The sequence below is a fragment of the Thamnophis sirtalis genome, unplaced genomic scaffold, assembly GCF_051295495.1.
Source record: "Thamnophis sirtalis isolate CommonGarterSnake01/CBP01778 unplaced genomic scaffold, rThaSir2_p1.2 scaffold_10, whole genome shotgun sequence".
NCBI classification, from domain to species: Eukaryota; Metazoa; Chordata; class Lepidosauria; order Squamata; family Natricidae; genus Thamnophis; species Thamnophis sirtalis.
Genome location: NW_028261390.1, coordinates 184,275 through 203,735, shown reverse-complemented (window position 1 = coordinate 203,735; position 19,461 = coordinate 184,275). Strand labels below are relative to the sequence as shown.

The window sequence follows — 19,461 nt, the reverse complement described above, 5'->3', positions numbered from 1 at the left end:
AGGGAGACCGCCAGGAGAACATTTTGCTTCTGCTGAGGGCAAAACCATTGTGGGACAAAGAGAGGCCTAAAGGCTTCCCCCACTTGCCCCGTGGAACTCCTGATGCTCTGCCTCACCCCCTTCTTCTTCTTCGGGGGCAGCCATGAGCATCCAAGGGCCTCGACCCTGCTCCGCGACCCCCACCTCCCCCACCTTGCAAGCAGGAGGAAGAAGCCTCTTGGCCGGAGGAGCCGGCCGGGGCCGGTGATGCGCTGACCCCAGACGCCCTGAACGTCGAGGAAGGGCCAGGCAGCCGCCTCGAAGGAGAGCCCGACCCGGCCCTCCCTTGGGTCTGGATTGTGCAGCTTCTCCCGGCAGTCCTGGGTAGAGAACCCGGGCGCTTCCCTTGGCCGGACAATTCCAATTATTTCAGAATGTTCAGCTTTGCTGTTTCCATATTTTGGGGATCCAGGCTGAGCAAACGACTTTGCCTGCCTGCTTGCCTTGCAACCCCTCTGAGGGGACGGATTGTCTGGACAGGCGAACCGAACTGTTGGCCCGGGCCTTCCGGATGAAGGGACCCCCCGCAGTTCTATTGCCAAGTCCGGCCTCGCTTTATTCCGCCCCGGCTGCTCGAGCCGGACTTTTTATTCGGGAAATTCAGCTTTTGGAAGCCCCCCCCCCTCGCCCTCGTCCTTCTGGCGGAGGCCTATCCAGAAAGGCCTCCGCTGCTCTTGACCGGGGGATTCTCCGCGCCGCTGGGCCTCCTGCGTTGGGACGACGGCGACCGGGGAGCTGCCTGCGGACGGTGGCGGGGTTGGTTTCTGAGGCAGCTGCGGCGTTCCTCCAGCCCTCCCCACCAGGCATTCCCTTCGATTGCAGCCGACCCCCCTGGCAACCCTCCGTGGGAAGCGGGGGAGGGGGGCTTCTAGCGCAGCCCTTCTGTCAGCCAGGTCGCAAGCGCGGATGCCGCAGCTTTCCCGCCTCGCCTCCAGCTGCCTAGCCCTGACTGGCCGGAAGGCCCTCCCGTCCAGCATCCCCGGGGCAAACGTCGCCCGTCCCGAAGCCCCTGGCGATCCTGTCAGGGAGGGGGACATGTGGGGCGGACCAGGGGCCCTTTGGGGCTTGCCTTCGCGGAGTAGGCTCTTGCGTTCCGGGGTAGAGGCTGGTTGGCTCCCAGCTTGTGGCAGTTTGCCCACCCCGCCTTTCCTGCGGGAGTCCGCCAGCAATTTGGGTCGTCTCCCCCTGCCTTCTCCGTCCGCGGCGGAGCAGATGGCAGAGGCGGCTCCCGGCTGCTAATTGAATTGTTCTGGGCGAAGGCGCGGTGCGGAGGAGCAGGAGAGGAGCCCCGCCCTCTCAGCTTCTGTCGGGGCCTCAGCTCGGCTCCATCTTTCTTCATTAGGGAGCCCTCCCCGCCCCCGGTCCTTTGCCTTCCCGCGAGGCTGCTTCAGTTCGGAACGGTTTTCTGCCTGCAAACCCCCCAGAGGGGATCCAGGCCAACCCTGAGGTCGCAAAGACCCCGAGACCTTTTCTCCAAAGGCTTTGAGCCCCTCCAGCTGAGCCAGATGGGATTCCAGGCCTTTCCTCTACCGACACCAAGAAAGAATCGGGCCCCGATCTCCCGGCCGCTCCCCAACGGCGTGGCTCTGGCCTCCGCCATTTCCTCGAACTCTTGCAGCGCTTCAGCTTCAACTAGTCTTTCGGCTCCCTACCCACCCCGACCTCCTCCGTCAGCACACAAATGCTGGAAGCGGGTTTGGCATCAAGTATGTCCTTTTATTCCAAATATGTACACGCACACGTGACCGAAAAGGGGGGGGGAGCGGCGGAAGGGCAGAAGGCGGGGTGGCCATCCGTTCCTGGAGGGGTCTCCTGGCCGGCTCGGTAGGCTGGGATGCACACCCAGCGATGCCGGCCTGGGATCTCTCAAGAGCCCGCTACTTCGCCCCACCACGGCTCCGAAAGGACGCGAGCGGCTACTCTAGCTCGGGCCGCCATCTGCTCTATTGCCACCCGCTCTCCTGCTCCGCAAGTGCCCCCTGTGGCGCCTCACCCAAGGAAGGACACGAACTCACAGATAAAATAGCCGTGGCCACAGGGACAATGGGGCGCTGGAATAATAATAACAATAACAATAAAATTAAAAATTTAAAAATTGCACCAAAACATCCCCTCCACTGAAAAAAGGGGGCGGGGAGGAGAGCGGGAGGGAAGCCGCGGGGAGGGGAGCCAGGCGATCGTCCACCACATGCGGAATTGCGGATCAGGAATGGGAGGAGCGCTTAAGGTGCGGTGCAGGGGGGGCGGGATGGACGGGGCTGCGGGAATCCAGGAGAGACAGATCCAGTCCGGGGGAGGGAGGGGCGATAGGAACGGTCTTGTAGCCCAGTCTTATAGTCCTCAAGCGGCCAGAGGCAAGAAGGGGGAAGGCGGCAGCTGGAGGAGGCAATTCTCCCTCACGTATTGCCCCCTCACCGGCCCTCAGTCTCCCACGTCGATCTCTTCCTCCTCCTCCTCTTCCTCGCCGTCGGAGAAAGGGTCCGTGGTGTGGCGTGAAGCGCTGGGTGAGGGCGGGGGCGACGTGCGGGAGAGGTTGCTCCCGCGGGCTCGGGCAGGTCCGGAGACGCCCGGGGGTTCCAGCTCGGGCATGCTGGCCAGTTTCTCCAGGGCGGCGGGGGGCAACTTCTTTAGCGACTCCACGTCGGCCTTCATCTCCTCCAGGTCTCGCTTCAGTTTGGCGCGGCGGTTCTGGAACCAGGTGATCACTTGCGCGTTGCTCAGGCCCAGCTGCGCCGCGATGTGGTCTCGGTCGGCGGGAGAGAGATACTTCTGGTAGAGGAAGCGCTTCTCCAGCTCGTAGATCTGGTGGTTGGTGAAGGCCGTGCGCGACTTGCGCCGCTTTTTCGATGGAGGACGCGGCCCAAAGGCGCCCAGCTGGTCCCGGCCTGCAGGAAAGGCAAGAAGAAGCCGCCGTTGCGTCAGATAATTTGGCCGGCTGGCTGGTCAACCTTCTGAGCCCGGGCTTGGTCAGCCCGCGCTCTCGGCCGCGCCAGGGCCAAGGCAAGCGGAGCGGGGACTCAGAAGGGCGCTGGAGTGCCTACACCAGCTGCCCCTCCTCCTCCTCCCTCCTCCTCCTCCTCTGTCCAAGACCCCGGGCCCCTGCGGGCATCGCCTCCCGGAGCGAAAGTCCCCCTTCTGTTGTGTATGTAACTGTGGGGGGGGGGCACCTGGGCAGGAAGGAAAAAGCACCGTCATTGCGCCCTAATTCCAACCCCACCGAAGACAACAATCCTTTTCTGTTTCAAAATGAAACCCCTTTTGGGGAGCGCAGGGAAGGGCCCTTCAACACATCTCCTCCGATATTGTGGGGCCGGAGCGGTCTGGACGCGAACATTTGGAGCCAAACTGAGGCCCGAGAAGGAAGGGTAATCCCCACCAGTGGTCTTTGGTTTGGGGAGGACGCGGAGAGGCCCTGCCCCCCCCCATTGATGTTTTAATTGCACCCCCCCCCCTTCCTGGCAAGGACTCGAAGGCTTGAGGTGAAAAACCCGGGAAGGCCCAGGCGTCCCTTAGGAGGCAGCAGCCCCTTCGGAAGCGGAGCCGGCGAGAATTCCTTGCCTCTACCCACTGGTCTCCCTCCCCTTTCAGGCGGAAGGGATCAAAGCCTTCCCAGGTCTCCCAGCTTGGCAGGATCCCTCCGCCCCGCTGCTAACCGGGCAAATGTTTTTGTCGCCGATCCCTGGGAACCCGATCCTCCAGCGGGGTTAGGGGTCCGCAGGAGTTAAGCCTCTCCTGGATGTGTTAAGAGCGCCTGGAGAAATTGATTCTAGAATATGAAAAAACGCTCTCCGAAATCTCCAAGCAGGATTCAGACCGACAGGCAGCGATTTTCTCGCTCGGATTTCCTTGTTTTCCGAATCCCGCACTTGCTCCGAATGTAAAGGACTCTCCCGAAGAATTTTTCTCCACCTCCTGACCCGTGTCTGAAATGCTGGGTTCCCCAGCTAATCGAAGTTGTTTTTGTGCCTTCTAGTTTCTAGCAGTTTCTAGGTGGAATAAATGCAGAAACACCGCCCGAGACAGCGTTTCAGTAGCGCCTAACGAAAACACAGAGATCTTTACAATAAGCTTGAAGTTAAGGCAACCGACTGGTTTGATTGACGAAAAGAAGCGGAAATCAGCTGATTTTGCCTGCCCCTTTTTTAACACACACACCCCAAAAAAATAACTGAGCTCAGGAATTAATTTGGGAGGCATTTTTCCATTTGCACTTTTGGGGAAAAAAAATAGCGGAAGGCTAAATAATTATAAAAGCAGATCAGGGAAGAAGAAGGGTGCAAAATATTCCTTGGTTTAGTAGGGAAATAAGGGTTTTTTGAAATGTCTAAAAAGTTAAGGTAGAAAAGGGGGAAACAATTTAAGATAAATAATGTAAGATGAATACAATTTAATGACATGTAATAAATTCTTAGGATTAGATGTGTTTGTGTATTATATTTTAATATAGAATGAAATTAAAACCATAATAAAAATTTGTAGAGTTAACTACATGGTGCAAAAATGTTATATATCTATATTTGTACTTATAAAATAACATTATTAAGATTATACTAATTATAGTTACGGCTTCAGTAAACTCTCATCTAGCTCACGTTGCCTTTGCAATTTCATCCTTATTTTGGGAAGGAGATTTGGCAGGGAGAAATCTCTCAATTTGACTGCTGCCCAAACTAATTTCTGAGCACCGCTGCTGTTGTTAATTATTTTGTTTTATTATCTTAAATTGTACATCGGCCATATCCAAAAGTTCTGAAATAATATTGCTTATTATTAAATTAAAATACTAAATATTATTTATTATTGTAATAACTGCGATGATGATTTTAAATGAAATAAACATCAGGTCTTTTTAAAAAAAATTACAGTCAGGATAGACGATTTAAGTAAAAAAATTAAAACTGAGATTCAGGTGGAAAATTGTTTTAGAGAACAAAAAGATTATAAACAGTGGATGTAGATTCTGGCTAAAAGTGGGAAGGACGAATTGATCCCGGCCGGATTTGAGCTGGGCGTGGATCGCGAGGCCTCCAAGCTGTGGCCGGGCAGGATCCACGCTCGCTGGATGTGGGAACAAAACATCAGGGTCCTTGCAGACGCCGGGCGGAGGGTCGGAAAGCGGGCAGCGGCGGTGGGGAGCAAGGGAGGCCAACTCCAATACCTAGCGGGACTTGCATGCGAGCTCGGCAGCTTGGATTACCGGATACTCCCGCTGAGACCGGACCGACCTTAACGCGTCTGTTTCTGGCCGCCCAGCGGGAGCGGAGAAAACGGTCCGGTAGGAGCTCCAGAACCAATTGCCAGAGCGCTTTGCTGCCCGCCCGCCGCCCGCGGAGCTCCGCTGGGAAGCCTGGAGCGGGATACCGTCGGAGGAGGCAGGGCTTCTGGGATTCAGCCGAACGAACAGATCCGAACAGCGGCCTGAGGAAATCCGCCGGCTACCGGCTGGGCTTAGAGCAGAAATGAAGACGCCGCCCGGGCTGTTTCTGAGGATCGGGACGTGGGAGACAAATCACTAGTGGGGCGACGGGCGAGCCACCCTGCGCTTCTTCTCCAAACCCAGAGCTGCCGCGATGGGGTCTTCCAGGGCACTGCAAGGTGGAAGCAGCCCGGCTTCCTTCAGGCATTCAGGCCCTTTGCAGCAAGAGACCCCCGGGTTCCCGCAGAGCGAGTAGGGGGCGGAACTGACGGCCTGACCCACTCGGCTCTTCCCGCACCCCTTCCCGTAGTCAGCCGCCCTTACCTTCGGCCGCCTGAAGCACGTTGAGTTCCAGCCCCTTGAACGTCTTGCTCGCCAGCTCCTCCAGGGCGCAGAGCGGAGAGTCGGGAGCGGGCACACCGTTCCGCGGGGTTCCAGCTGAGCCGGCAACCTTTTCCAGCAGGCGGGCGGAGGGGGCTTTGTGCCCGGAAGGTTTGCTGAGAATGTCTTCGATGCTGAAGGGGGTTAGAGGTTTGCTGGAATTGGCAGGGGGAGGGAGGTGGGCCAGGGGGCTCCGGCGCCTCTCTTCTGCTGCGCCCAGAGGCTGCCGCAGCGCGGGAACAGCCTTCCCTTCCTTCGCGGATGTCATTGCCGGGGGAGGGAGGGAAGGGGGAAGGACAGGCCCCGGCTTGTCCCAAGCGCCAGAGCGGGCCGGGTGAGGATTCAGCACCCCCTGCGGGTCATTAAGAGGCTGCCCTCGGGCCTCAAGAAACCAGACGCGCCAGCCCTGGATCGCGCTGAGCGGCCCACGACCAGGCCTAGGCGTTCAGAGGGGCACAATGCCCCCGCCCATCCCCCTTCTGGGTCGCCTCTGTTGCGGCGCGGGGTGGGGCGCCCGTCGGGTCTCCTGCGCCGTTGGCGAACCCGTACAGTCGCAACCAAGCCCACTCGGGCGCTCCAGCCTTAAAGGCGCACAGGCTGGACCGTCGGCTGGGCACGGCGTAGGAGGAGCCAGCGGCGAAGTGCTAGCAAAGTTCCTGAGTCTGAGGTGGGGGGAGGCGTGGGGGGACGGGGGCGGGAAGGGAAGGGGACCCCCGCTTCTCAGGCCACCGTCGCTATCGGGCCACCGACTCGTCGCTCTCGAAGGAACCACCGCCCGTCGCTCTTCCGGAGCTTGCAGGTCGGCTCGGAATAACCGGCTCAGCTCCGGCGCCCCAACCCTGGCGCTCCCAAGCTGCAGCGGTGTGCTCGAGGGAACAAGACCCCTTCGGCCGTCCAGGTAGCGCCCTCCATGCGGACTCTCTTACCCGGGCAGTCCCGCGAGAGCCGGCGGATCGGGCACCTCCCCCCTCCCTCCCTCCCTCCCTCCCTGCGAGGGAACGGGCTCCCTTCCCCGGGGCTCTCAACGCCCGCAATGCCCTCGCTGAGGCCAGCGCCGAGTCGCGTTCCAGGAGGAAGCCCCTGAGGCTTGGCAGCTGGGGTCCCGCCCGATCCACGTCTTTAGCTCCGCTGGAGAGGCGGAGGCCATTCCTAACGCCCTTAGCCTGCAGCGGCGAAGCCCCCTTTCTCCCCCCTTCCTTCGCAGGAGGGATCGGGAGGGGCGCGCCGTTGTTCTGGGGTGTACCGTCTTACAGCCTTCCAGCCCTGCCTATCGCCCGGCCTTACAAAGGAGTCGCTTGGCGTCGGAGAGATCCAGTTCAGTCCCCAGCAAAGGTTTCCTCGGCCTCGATCGGAGATCGGTGCGGGAGTGAAGCAGGCAGAAGTGCCTCTCTGGCCCCAGCCTTCCAGAGCCGGGACTCCGCTTGTTGCCCAAGGGTCAGTTATTGCCTGCCCCCCCTTCCTTGTTTAACGTTTGTTATTTTTAGCCGCGCCGTCGTTTCTTCTCCTGAGGCGGAGTCAGAGGGTCCCGTTGCCGACCCCCTGCTCCCGCTCCTTCCCTCGCAGGCCCCGCCGATTCGCCTCTCCGCCGGAACCTCCGCTCTTACCCTGGCGGATCCCGGACAAACTGAGCAGAGGACCCAGGCCGCACATTTGTTTACGCCCTGCTGCCGTTTGTCGCCCAACCTGAGGCTCCCACCGCCTTTTCGGTGTCGGGGATCTCGCGTTCTTGCGCTCCCTGACGGCCAGGCCAAAGACTCGGCCGGTGCTACTCAGGTTCGCGGGGATCAAGCCCTCCTTGCCTGGGTAGCCTCACCGCCTGTGGCCCAGCTGGGCGCTCAACCCTCCCCCCTCCCGCCGCTGCTAATGCAAGGCAGACGTGCAATATCCCAGTAAAAGGGGGTCATAAAAAGCGACTCCCCCCCCCCTTCGCCATAAAGAGCCTTTCAAAGTCCCCCCGGCCGCCTGCCTGGAGCTGAGGGCGGCTGGGCGGCTCCGGAGCTCTTCGGTGGTGATGCTGGGCCAGCCTCCCCGAGGAAGGGGCTTCTTGGGCGCTCCCATCCCACCGGAGGCGGTACCCCGTGTTCCTCCCCTGCTCCGGGCTCTTGCTTGCCTGCAGTTTTATGGGCTCCCTCGCTCTAAATGGCCCATAAAAGCGCAGCGTCTGGGAGTGATTAAGACTCGCAGCGCAGGATTCTTGGCAGGTTTTGGATTTCACCGTCCCGGCAGGCCGTAAAAACCTCAGACAAATAGCTCCATGATCCCGCAAGCTTGTAAACCTCTTCCTTTGCCGGTGCCCTCCCCGGCCAGCTGCGGAGAGGCCGCGTCTTCCGGGAGCAGGAAAGGCAGCGATCTGGCAGGCTGGAGAACCGCCGGGAGGGAGCAGGGCAGCCGACAGCAGGCGAAAAATTGAACGCGGGCCCGCAGGCCCCGAGCCAGGCCCTCTCCAGGCCAGACGCACCCTTCCCCTCCGGTCCTTGGGGCAAATGGAGCTTGGGCCGCTAGCTCGGGGCGGGGGAAGCGACCCTTCCTTCGACCTTCCAAGGGAGACGCGGGCAAGTAAGAGACGCAGGCGCCCTTTCCCCAAAGGTCCCACGGCACGGAAGCTGCATCGTCCTGTTCCCTTACAGCCCAGCCTGAGCTGTTGGCGCTGCACCCGAACAGGGCAAGACCGGCTCAGGGCGGCCCGTCCGCATTTTTCCGACTCCCCTCCCCCACCCCGTAGCAGAACAGACCAGCCGGTCCAGCAGACCCCCTTCTCCCCTGCCCCCCTCCCCGCCTCTATCTTCTTCAAAGGCTCCTTGGAAGCACGTAGAGACGAGATCCGTGCACGGGACGGTGAGAGGGGCGGGGCCCCTCCCGAGAGTCTTCCGCAAAGACCGAAAACTTCTCAGCTGCTGTCCCGGCTGCAATGACTCGAAGGGAAGAGTGGGAAACGCACGTGCAGTTTGTAGGTGTGTCTTCTCCGATTTCTAGTGCCCGAGAGGTCCTACTAGGGTTCTAGGACCGTCTTAGTCAGGCGTCGGGTTTGGTCCGAAGGGTTTCCCGTCTAACATTTGCAAGACACGCCTAGGCTTCCCGGCTTCCTGCCTGACCTCTGGGCCTCAGCCTCCTGCTCTGCTCTCTATCTGCTCTCTATTCCACAAAATTGCGGAGACCGGCGAGAGAAGTCCCGAAGGCCGAGACGCCTCTCTGGGCCCCGGGAGAAAGAGCAAGAAGACTGCGGAGGCCTCGATCCCGCTCAGCTAAAGCCCAAAGGCCGCGTACCGACGTTCAAGATAGCTGCACGTTTCCCAGCCGATTCCCCCGGCGCTCTCGTCTCAAGGTGCCCCCAGTTATCTACACAACTCGGTGCGAGGGAGCCAAAGGCCACCGGTCCGCTCTCCTCCCCTTTGCTTCGCCCGTCAGGCTTTCGGGGGACTGGAAAACGAGCCTCTGTTCGATATTTTGGCCGCGTCGGAGACCGGACCGGATTCTTCTCCTTTTGCCGAGACAGATTCCGGCAGGAGCTCTGGAGCTAGTCCCTTGCTCGGGCCTTCCCCGCCAAGAAACGTGTAAAGGGCCCGGGCGCTTTCCTTCGGCCACGAGAAGACAGCCCTTCCCAAGCCCTCGGCCCGCCGCTGGCAGAGAAAAGCGGAAGGGGCTCCATCTCAGCGCCGCCCAGAAAGACTCCCGCCCTGGGACGACGCTGACAAAGCGGCTCCCCGCGTTTAGGCCAAAGATCATCCGGACAAGCTCCGACGACCAGGCCCGGCATCTAGCGCGATTCAGCCTCTCGGCTCTCGCCTAGGTTTCGGGTAGGGATTTCTCGCCCGCCAAGATGTTTGTCCCAGGCCGGCGGCGGAAAGTTAAACGCAGCTGTCACTCTGCCTGGGCTCGCTCGCTTCTCCAGGCCGGAGCCTTTAATCCCCGCGCTCAGTGATAGATGGGCCGTTTACACGAGCGATTAGGAACGCGCGGAGGCCGCCGCCACACTGGCAATGGGGGAGGGGGGAGCGTCGCATAGATGACAATTTTCCTGCATGGACAAATCCCAGAGCCCCGCTTCAGCTGCTGGAGGGGGGGGAGCGGCGGAAATGTGTGGGGATTTTTGGTCTGCTGTGCCCGAGGTGGCCCCGCGAGACGCCTCGATCGAGGGGGGCATATCATCCGCTGAGTGGGATTGCCGGCCCTTGGGCATCTCGGGGCCAAGGGTTTTGCTCGGTCTCTGACAAAGGCCAGAATGGAAGGGGGTGAGGAGAGATACCCTCCCCCACCCTCTACCTCCTTGTTTTTCCTCCCTCTCGCGACCCATCTTCGGGCGGGGAAATGGCGATGGGGAAGATCTGTGACCAGCGGTTCGGCTCTGGTTGGAGAGGCATCCCCCGCCCCCCGTCTGTCAGTTTAGGCCAGGCCGGGGCCTAGCAATGCGACAAATATTTCTGACGCTGAAGCGGAGCCAATCCCGAAGTGCCCGATGGATCGCGTCTCTCTTCCTTCTTGCTTGGCACCATCTTTGGCAAAGTTCGAGCACTGCCTCGCAGCCCACGATCGTCGGTGAGGAGTGAGGGCCAGTCCTCTCCCACTGGCGCTTATTCCAGCTTGATGGGGCAAAGGAGGGCCGGGACCCAGGCCAAGATCCAGAGGGCGCGGGGATTGGACCCAGCCGAGCTGTCACCCCACGCGTCATGGAGGAGGCCAACGGGGCAGGAGAAAAGGGCCGGAGGCGCAAAGCTCTTTTGCCCCACCCCTCGGCCCAGTCGCCCCTCGCGGGACCTGCGGAGGGAGGCGCCCCGCCGGGCTCTTTCGGAAAGAGGCGCTCTGGAGAATTGTGCGGCGCTGTCGGCGCTCGGCGGCCTACCGTGGTCTTGCCGTTTCAGAGCAGCGCTGCAGGGAGGGGGGGTTGAATGCTTGGGCGCTCGTTGCCCAGGCTGCCCCCCACTGCCCAGAGAGGCCTTTCCCCCGCGCGCACGGAAGAAAAGGCTCCTGGATAGAACAGAGTATCCTTTTCGCGTTCCGCCTCAGAGTCACCCCGCGTGTTGCTATAGGATCAGCCGTTTCCAATGTAACCCTTCATGAGCCATTGGAAGGAGGGCCTGGATCCGGTCGTCTGAAACGTCCATCGCTTCTGCAAGTTGTTGCCAGGGTGTGCCTGGAGTCCCCCAGCGGAACAAAGCTTCGCCGCCCCGTTCTGGAATAAAGGTGAAACCCCCCACCCACCCCTGCCTTCGGGGGTCCTTCTCCTGTGGTGCGCCAGCCATTATCCTACCAATTCCTTTGGTAATGGATTTTAGAATCCTGTTAACGTTTATTCCTAATTTTTCTTTTAATCTCAACACCTTTGGCTTTGGCTTCTGTTGTGCAAATCGCTCCATCTCTTTCCTAAGGTTTCGATTTCAGCAGCAAGAGAGGATCGTCACCAGCTCCTGCAGTTGCCGCCCCCACCTCCCGGCGCTCAGTAGACAACAGGGAACGTTAGCCAGGCCGTAAGTAGCCTCCAGGTTTATTGTCCATTTATTAAAACGATGCCCAAGCCCATCCCACTGCCAAGCGAGTCTGGGTGTCCAGTAACCTTCCGGTTGAATCTGTTGCAATCTGCTCTTTGTGAGGGAGCCTTGAAGATAGTCTGCAACCCCCAAGTGACCCAGCCAAAGACTGCGCATTTGGGGAGGTGCCCTCCTGTCCCACAATGGCTCGTTGTGGTTTCCCACTTTTTCCCCGTGCAACGTGTTTCCCGGAGCCTTCCTGCCTTGAGTCAGGAGGAGGCTCGAAAGGAGGGCAAACCCGAGCAGAGGCGTTGGGATCTTGATGGTTCCGGTGGGAATACGCTGATCGCCAAGCGTGAAGAAGCCCCGGAGCGTCTCCCGCGGCAGCCAAGCTCACATTGTGTCATAGAGGAGGAGGAGGAGGAGGAGGAGGAGGAGGAGGAGGAGGAGGAGGAGGAGGAGGAGGAGGAGGAGGAGGAGGAGGAGGAGGAGGAGGAGGATCTCGCTGGGGCCTTGTTTTCTTCCGGCATTCCTTCCGCATTTTATGATCTCAATGGAGTTAACTGGGCAGCTGTTGGAGAGGGATCCATATAAAGTTGCTGAAGAAATTAAGTTATGGGCACAGTCTCAAAACTCACCTCTTTAATGTGGCCAATTATTAAAAGAATTGAGCAGAGTCCACTGCTGTGTTCCACGGGATGCTCCTGACTACCGCAGCATTTCTTTGTCGTGTTTTGGGGGAGAGAGGAACATATTTATAAAGAAACAATTGGACTCCGAGTAGCCACTGCTTTATTTTTTTCAGAAGCCCCCTAGGATGTGTGCACAAATCAGGGAGACCAACCTTGTATTGGCCAAGAACCAGGTGCTGTTATTCTTAAATAGCTGAGGAGACAAAATAATCCAGTGGCAGTTATAAGACACGCTGCTATTAAAATAAACCAGACTTGCAATTTTTACAGCAAATAAGAAGGACCCAAAATAATTTAAAAATTCACTAGAAAAAATATAACAGTAACTTAAATCCTAACAAACCATGTTACAAATCAAGATAATGGTTAAAGCACCAGGCTAGAAATCAGGAGACGGTGTGTTCCAGCCCTGCCTTAGACATGAAAGCCCGCTGGGTGACTTAGCCCATCCCACCTCTCTAGGCTCTTGTCGTGATGAAAATGGGAGAAGGAAGAGTATTAGGTACGTTCTCCGTCTCAAGTTATTTCTAACAAATAATAAAGGCAGGATAAAAAAGGCAGAAGTAATCCTGGTCTGTGAACCATAAAAAACAGACTGGCTTCGGCAACCTGTTCTTGCAGCATCCCAGCTCCCCATTTCGTCTTTTACCCGAAGCTGAATTTTCTTCCGCAGGACATTATCTCTCGCTGTGTTCCTTCCTCATCTGTGAAATGGGAACATGCCCGACCCTCCCTGTGGGGGGGGGGGGAGCAAGTGCTGTGGACTCTGAACCTGCAGAGAGGAAGCCCCACCAGCCAGGGCCTGGGGCCGGCAGAGTCAGGCCAGGGTCCTGGCAGGGGGGCTGTGAGAGAAGGGGTCTCTTGAGAGGGCAGAGTCTTCCCTCAGGGCAGCCCTTGCCCTCTGCTGGGCCCTGGGCCTCCCTCCCTCCCTCGACGCTCTCCCTGTGCCACCATCCTGCCCTGATGAACTGATTTCAGCAAATGGTGCAGATGGCAAAAGGCTCCCCCTCCCCCCTCCCCTGCTTTCCCAAAGTCCCTGCCTCTTCCGCTCCCCCAGCAGAGGTGAGAAGCCTCTCCCGGAGCCTCTTTGGAGAACCATCCCTTCTGCCAGGAATGAAGACGGCTGGGGGGAGGGGGGAGGGACTGTCATCCATAGCTCTGCTTCCTTCCATTTGATTCCAGGCCTCTGCCAGCTGCCTCCCAGCAGGCTGCCCTGATGAAATCGGCCCTTGTAAACATGGCAGCAGCACAGGTGTGTCTGACAGCAGCCCTCACTGGAGATGCCATGTTGGGGAGCTGGGCGTAGCTGCCTGTGCCCCACAGTCTCCTCGGGTCTCCTGCCAGCAGTGGGGGAGGCTCTGCACATCCAGATGGGCTGCAGTTAGCAAACCTCCCTCCCAAGGCAAAATGTCGGGGTCGCGGGGGGGGGGGGTAGGCCTGGCAAAAGGGCTGACATGGAACGGGAGCTGTAGCTGAACCAAACACAGACAGATGAAGGGACAGGCTTACCTGGTGAAGAAAGCCTCCCAAAATAGAGGAGAGCATTGAGATGGTGGGAAAGAGAATTAAGTCTGGATCTTAAGAGAGATGCCCTCTGAGAATCCCATCCCCTCTTTGTCTTTGCTCCCATCAGATTCTAGTGGATTCTCCCCCACCCAGACAGCCCCCCCCCCCGCAAGCATCTCTGAAGGTAAGAAGAGAAGCCGCTTCCCCAGCTCACAGCACTCAGCCCAAGGACCATCCCAACACAGCCGGCTAAGAATCGAGAAATGCAGGAAAGAAACGGAATGCAGAAAGGGAATTGCAAATGGTAACAGGAAGAGAACCCAGAAGTTCCATCCATCCTCCAGGCCACGCCCCCCCCCATTCTCCCAGTATCCCGTCCTTCCCCAGCTCAGCTGCCCTCCCAAAGGGCCCCTTTGCCCAGCCAAAGACCTCGCCCAGCTACCTGGCCAGGACCTGCTGAGCTTCCCCAGACTGGCCAGACAGTCTAGGACTTTCCACTTTATAGCCCTTACCTTTGATAAAAATCTTCTTGTGGTGCATCTTGGTAGTAAAGCAGGAGCCCAGCAATCATTTATTTATTTACTATATTTTTATTCCATCTTTATTACTTTGTAAGTAATTCAAAGCAGTAAACATACCTAATGCTCTTACCACCTCCCGTGTCCCTCGTGACGTTTGTTGGGCTGAGAGAGGGACCGACTCAAATTCAACCCAGTTTCCTGGCTTCTCGGCCGGCACCTTAACCACTACACTAAATTGGACAGATATGATTTAAACAAACATTGCCGTAAATATGTCATGTTCCCTCTTCAAACAATTCATGAGATATAAACAAATAATAAGTGAAATTTTTGTCTTACAAATCTATTTATAAGACATCATTACGCAAGTTTCTCATTTATTGCTTTCTTCTCTCTCTCTTCCTCTTAGTGATTTTTTTCTGAAATTCCTGTTGGGGAGACAAATAACACGGCTGCTTCTAAGTCAGGCCTGGCTTCCCTGAGCTATTTCTTTATTAAAAGTAATGTGAAAGTACTAAGGTTAAAGCTTTCTGCATTTCTTCTCTTTCTAGAAGTGTTTGAAACCATCACAGAGATTCAGAAAACGACCAGACACCCATAAAGATTTGTCACTGAAAGCTGCACTGTACCACCGTGTGTGGTTTCCAAACTTTTGATAAAATCAAGAAGTTGCCCAGCTGTCAATAAGCACAGTGATGGCGTGCAAGTGCGCAGAACTTCCAGAGAGGGAAGAAAAGGCCGGGTGCCCTTTCCTCCTCCTCTTCCTCCAATCCCACTCAAAAACGAAAAAGATGGAGCTGTAGAAACGGGTACCTACTTCTGTGGATGGGAGATTGTGTCAAATTTTACAACTTTCCATTTCCAAATATTTGGGGTGCTCAGAAGTTGTCATATGCCTTGGGGATTGTAAAGATATTTTGGTTACTTTAATATAATTTAAATGTGCTTGATAAATAACTACATAAATATCCTTTTTAACATTTTGTTTGTTTAATTTCACGGATTCAGCTGTTTTTCTCTTTTTGTTAAACGTTATTTTGTCTGGGAGTGTTAATACTGCTGGCATCGTTTCCTGTGAGTGAGATAACTGATCTGCAATGCCTTTAAAAAAAAAAAGAACATTCACTCATAGGAGCAACCTAATTGGGACTGGCAGAGACTTGTCGCCATCTGAACTCCCAACACTGCCAGGCCTTCTCAGATAGGGCCCACTGTTGAGAGACCAAAGTGGTGATGATGGTAGAAACTGCCCAGCAGCCAGTCTTGCAAGGGGCATATATCAAAAAGTGTTTGAAACATGGGACCAAGCGAAGAGTTCTTTTGTGACCCCGGTGTAAATTCACAAGTGACGATCTTGAATAAGATCCAAGAGAGCTGGGATCAAGCCAAAAACGTATCTCTTGGTAGAGGAAAACTAGATGTCAAAGAGATTTTCACTGTGAAACTTGACAAACTGTTTGACATGCTCAACCGCAAGGGTCAAATTGTTCTGTGTGCTGCTGGCTGCAGAAGAGAAGCTCACCTTAGTTGCACCTGCCCTGAGGAGGCGAAGATGCCCCTGAAGGAACCCTGAAGCTTTCATTAAAGGCCAGAGAGAGCAGACTGGCTCTTCTGGGTCCCACCGGGTTGGTCTGCCAAATGTGCCTGAACAAAAACGCCTAGGCGAAGGGCCAAAGGGGGAAGACGATGGCAGACAAAGGCTTGCTAAATATAACCAGAGACGTTTTCCAGACATTTCGATACCGACAAATGAAGTAATTATCCCTTGGACCAAAGGGGGCCCCGTGCCCTCTACTTCAAAAGAAAAGACAGAATACAATAGATTACAAATAACAAATGTCGCTATGCAGATCATAAGATACGCCATCACCACAGCCACCTTCTTAGATGCCGGCTTGATCACCAAAGGAGACAAGAGACTTGTAGTTGACCACAATGAAGTCCAGAGAGCTGAGGGAAAAAATATGAAGTCTCTAAATCCATGATGGTGAACCTATGGCCCACGTGCCACAGGGGATGTGCAGAGCCATATCACACGAGCTGTCAGCTCCAGCGCATATGCGTACACCAGCCAGCTGATTTCTGCCCTTCCAGAAGTCCAGGGCAGGCTGTTTTCACCTTCCCCGGGATTCAGGAAGGCCTCCGGAGCCTGGGATGGGTGAAAAATGGACCCAGCAGGCCTACTGGAAGTTCATTTCTGAACTTCCAGTAGGCATATTGGGCCTGTTTTTCACCCTTCCCAAGCTCTGAAGGCTTTCCTGGAGCCTGAGGAGGGCAAAAATGTTATCCCCCCCCAGAGGAAATACTAAGCTCAACTTGGACGCGAGCAGTGTGGGGTGTATGTGCGCATGTGCCTGGGGGGGGCGCTTTGCATTATGGCTGCCTGCACGCACTATCACACACTCACATTTTTGGCACCCAATGACAAAAAAATTAGCTATCACTGTCCTAGATCAGTGGTTCCCAAACTTGGCAACTTTAAGACTTGTGGACTTCAACTCCCAGAATTCTCCAGCTAGCTCTTCCGGCTGGAGAACTCTGGGAGTTGAAGTCCACAAGTCTTAAAGTTGCCAAGTTTGGGAACCACTGGCCTAGATCAAGAATATGATGAGCTCTGTAAGGAGGGTGAAATGGAATGCGCCTTTTTCAATAGATGCAACTAAAGTTATGCTGAAAGCAAACAGTTCAGACCAGCATTTTCCCAGAACCATGAAAGAAGGACATGATTCTGTGTGGCCCATGTGGAAGATTCCCTTCAGAGAAAGGTTCAAACACAGGAAAACCCTCACAAGTGATTGCAGATAATCTGGTGTATTTCATAAGGAAGAAAGGCATTGACAAAAGGTTGAAGGCCGTTGGAGGATATTCCACAAATACTGGCTGGGAAGGTGATGTCATGCATTGCCTAGAGGGCAAGCTTGATCGGAGGTTGATCTGGTTGGTGTGTCCCCTCCACACGGATGTGTTACCTCAGCAGTACTTAATCACAAAATTCTATGGGGAAGAAGACCTTGTCTGAAGACAAATAGGCAGGTAAAATTGGCAAGACTGCAGTAGGGCTTCTTGGCATTTGCCTGCACAGACATCGAAAGGGCCAGACGAAGGGAGTCTTTGGGGTCCCTGGATCTGAGTTTAATTTGGATTGAATAGCCAAAGGATTCCATAGTCTAAGTGGTCCTTTCTAATTCTAGGATTCGGTGGGCATGCAGGGAACTCCCATCCCCAATTCTTGTCTAGCAGTCCAGATGCCCTGGGGGGGGCTCCCTCAGCCAGACAAGGCCCAGCAGGGGGGGCAACCAGAGCAGCCTTTGCAGGCAGCTACTTTGGGAGGATGGGGAGGCTGCCTGGTTGGGGCAGGTCCGTGTTCCTCGGGATGCTCCTGTTTGGCTCCGCCCAGCCACGTCTCGGCCAAAGGTGGGTCTGTCCTCAAAGACCAGCATTCTGGCAACCAGCAGGATAGACTGCTGTACCAGGACCCCCTGCAGACAGTTCAGAAAACGCCCCCTTTTTGTGGGGGGGGGAGGCGTTCTCATCTTGACAGATCACCACCTCGACATGGCCAGTCTTTGGGGGGCCCAAATCTGGGGAAGCTGGGAGGGGGCATTCGAAATCCCATTTGCCCTTCCCAGCGTGACCCCCCCCCCGCAGAAGGTGCCCAGCAGCCCACATTTGCTGCCTCCACCGTTTCTCGGTTCTGGCCGGGTGGGGGTGGGGCAGCAGGAAGGAGGCTGCGGCGTTGCTGCAATGCACCCGCGCGGCCTCGTCCATTGTTCCGCGGGTCCTTTTCAATAACGCAAATCCGCCGGGAGTAATTCAATTAAGGGGCTGAAGGGAGGGAGGCAGGCTGGGCGGGCGGCCCGAGCCTGTCACAGCGGAGATGCTTCCAAATGAGCCCCCTTTAATAAGCGGGGGGGGGGGCTGGGCGCAAAATTAAACTGCCCAGAGACCTGGCGAGGAGAAGCCCCTTCACGCCTTCCAGACCGTCGGCCAGGCGGATCAGCTCCGGCGGAAACCGCGCCGCCTCCCCGCTGGGCCCACAGAAATGGGGTCCCGAGAGCCGCTCTATCCCTCCCCTCCGCCCTTAGGTGGCGTCCCCATCTCGCTGGGCTTCTGAGCCGGTGCAGAGAGCTGGGCTGGCAGCCTCGAGGATGGGGCACTTTTCCCGCGGCTGATCTAGCCGGCTTTCTCGGGAGGGGCAGGCAGGGATGCGGCGGCTCCGTGGCGTTGAAAGGACGGCGCTGGGCGGCTCTCGCCGCTTCCTGCCGAGCCCGGGGAGCTGAAGGCGATCTTGTCCCGGCCGGGAACGACCGTCCCACCGTCTTAGCCGTGGGACCGAGCGGGGGGAGGGGAGGCCGTGCAGAGGCCGCAGAACTTTCCTTGCCCTTCAATCTCGCCAGTCAGGCAGTGAAAAGAAGGCCGGCCGGCCAGGACAAAAAACAGCATAGTTCGGCTCCCTGCCGCGCTTAAGGCCCGGCCTTCCAAAGCCCCCCCCCCCCCCCGGGACCGCTTGCCTGTGCTGGACGGAGCAAGCCGCCTCAAATGCATCGGCTGGAGCGGGGCGCCGGAGGAGGCGGGGTGGGGGGTCTCTTAAGGAGCCCCATTGCAGAGATGGGGCCGGCCTGCTTGTAACAACCTCCCAAAACCCACCCACCCACCCATTATAGGCTGGTTAGTGCAGCTGGTGTTTCTGCAGCTCCAGGCCGTTTGAGGAGCTGTTTCCACCCTGAGCCACACAAGGGTCCTTCAGCCTTTTCTGGTGGGTAGAGAAATCCTGCAAGGATCAGATTCTTAACATCCAGGAGATCCGCATCAAGGCAGCGGCCTGCTTGCCCCCCCCCACTCCCCCCCCCGGCACCTCAGGCTGAACCATCTCTGGCTTTGTGCTCACGTGTGGCCCAATTGTCTTCTGGAACATTTGCCCCTGGCATGGGCATCATGCTGACCAGCCCTGGTTGAGAGACAGCTGTGCCCGTGGCAGCCAGAGAGTGGCAGCCCCCTGGGATGTTTGCGTGCCCCCTTGAACTCCGAGATGTACCAAACGGCCCAGCAGCCCCTCCCTCGGGCTTGGCCTTTCCCAAGGTCAGGGGCCCATCCATCAGTGGGCAGGCCAAGCGGGGCCGGTTTCTCTGAGCTGCCTGCTTGGCTTTGAAATGGGACACGGCTGCCGCTCCTCCGCCTCCCCCCTCCCTCCATTTGGCCTCCTGGACCATCTGGGGGCAAGCAGCATTTGTCCTGGGCCAGGTGTCAAAGAAGCCACTGCTGGGCTGGGCTGGTAGACATGGCAGCCCAAGGACTGTGTCTCGGGATTTCAATCAATCAATCAGAATAGAGCTGGAAGGGACCTTGGAGGTCTTCTAGTCCAACCGCCTGCTCAAGCAGAAGACCCCATGGCATTCGAGGCAAGTGGCTGCCCAGCCTCCTCTTCAAAGCCTCCAGTGACGGAG

General features: G+C 57.0%; 1 protein-coding gene and 1 long non-coding RNA gene across 2 annotated transcripts; one reads left to right on the top strand and one right to left on the bottom strand.

The window, feature by feature from the left end:
* Nucleotides 1-2,371: 2,371 nt before the first annotated feature.
* Nucleotides 2,372-6,104, bottom strand: LBX2 (ladybird homeobox 2). The gene is made up of 2 exons (XM_014053554.2): nt 5,780-6,104; nt 2,372-2,924 (listed from the first exon to the last, which is right to left on the bottom strand). Exons 1-2 carry the CDS (start codon nt 6,102-6,104, stop codon nt 2,461-2,463), a joined length of 789 nt encoding a protein of 262 aa, XP_013909029.2. The 3' UTR covers nt 2,372-2,460.
* Nucleotides 6,105-10,387: 4,283 nt separating this feature from the next.
* On the top strand, nt 10,388-14,953 carry LOC148043697 (uncharacterized). Its single transcript, XR_015697800.1, has 3 exons — nt 10,388-11,014; nt 11,200-11,298; nt 14,569-14,953. It is a non-coding gene; the product is annotated as an uncharacterized LOC148043697 (long non-coding RNA).
* The last annotated feature ends 4,508 nt before the right edge of the window (nt 14,954-19,461 follow it).

Coding starts and splice junctions, on each gene's coding strand:
- LBX2 (XM_014053554.2), bottom strand. CDS start 6,104: ATGACATCCGCGAAGGAAGGGAAGGCTGTTCCCGCGCTGCGGCAGCCT. Junction 2,925..5,779: donor CGTGCTTCAGGCGGCCGAAG/GTAAGGGCGGCT, acceptor CCTTTCCTGCAG/GCCGGGACCAGCTGGGCGCC.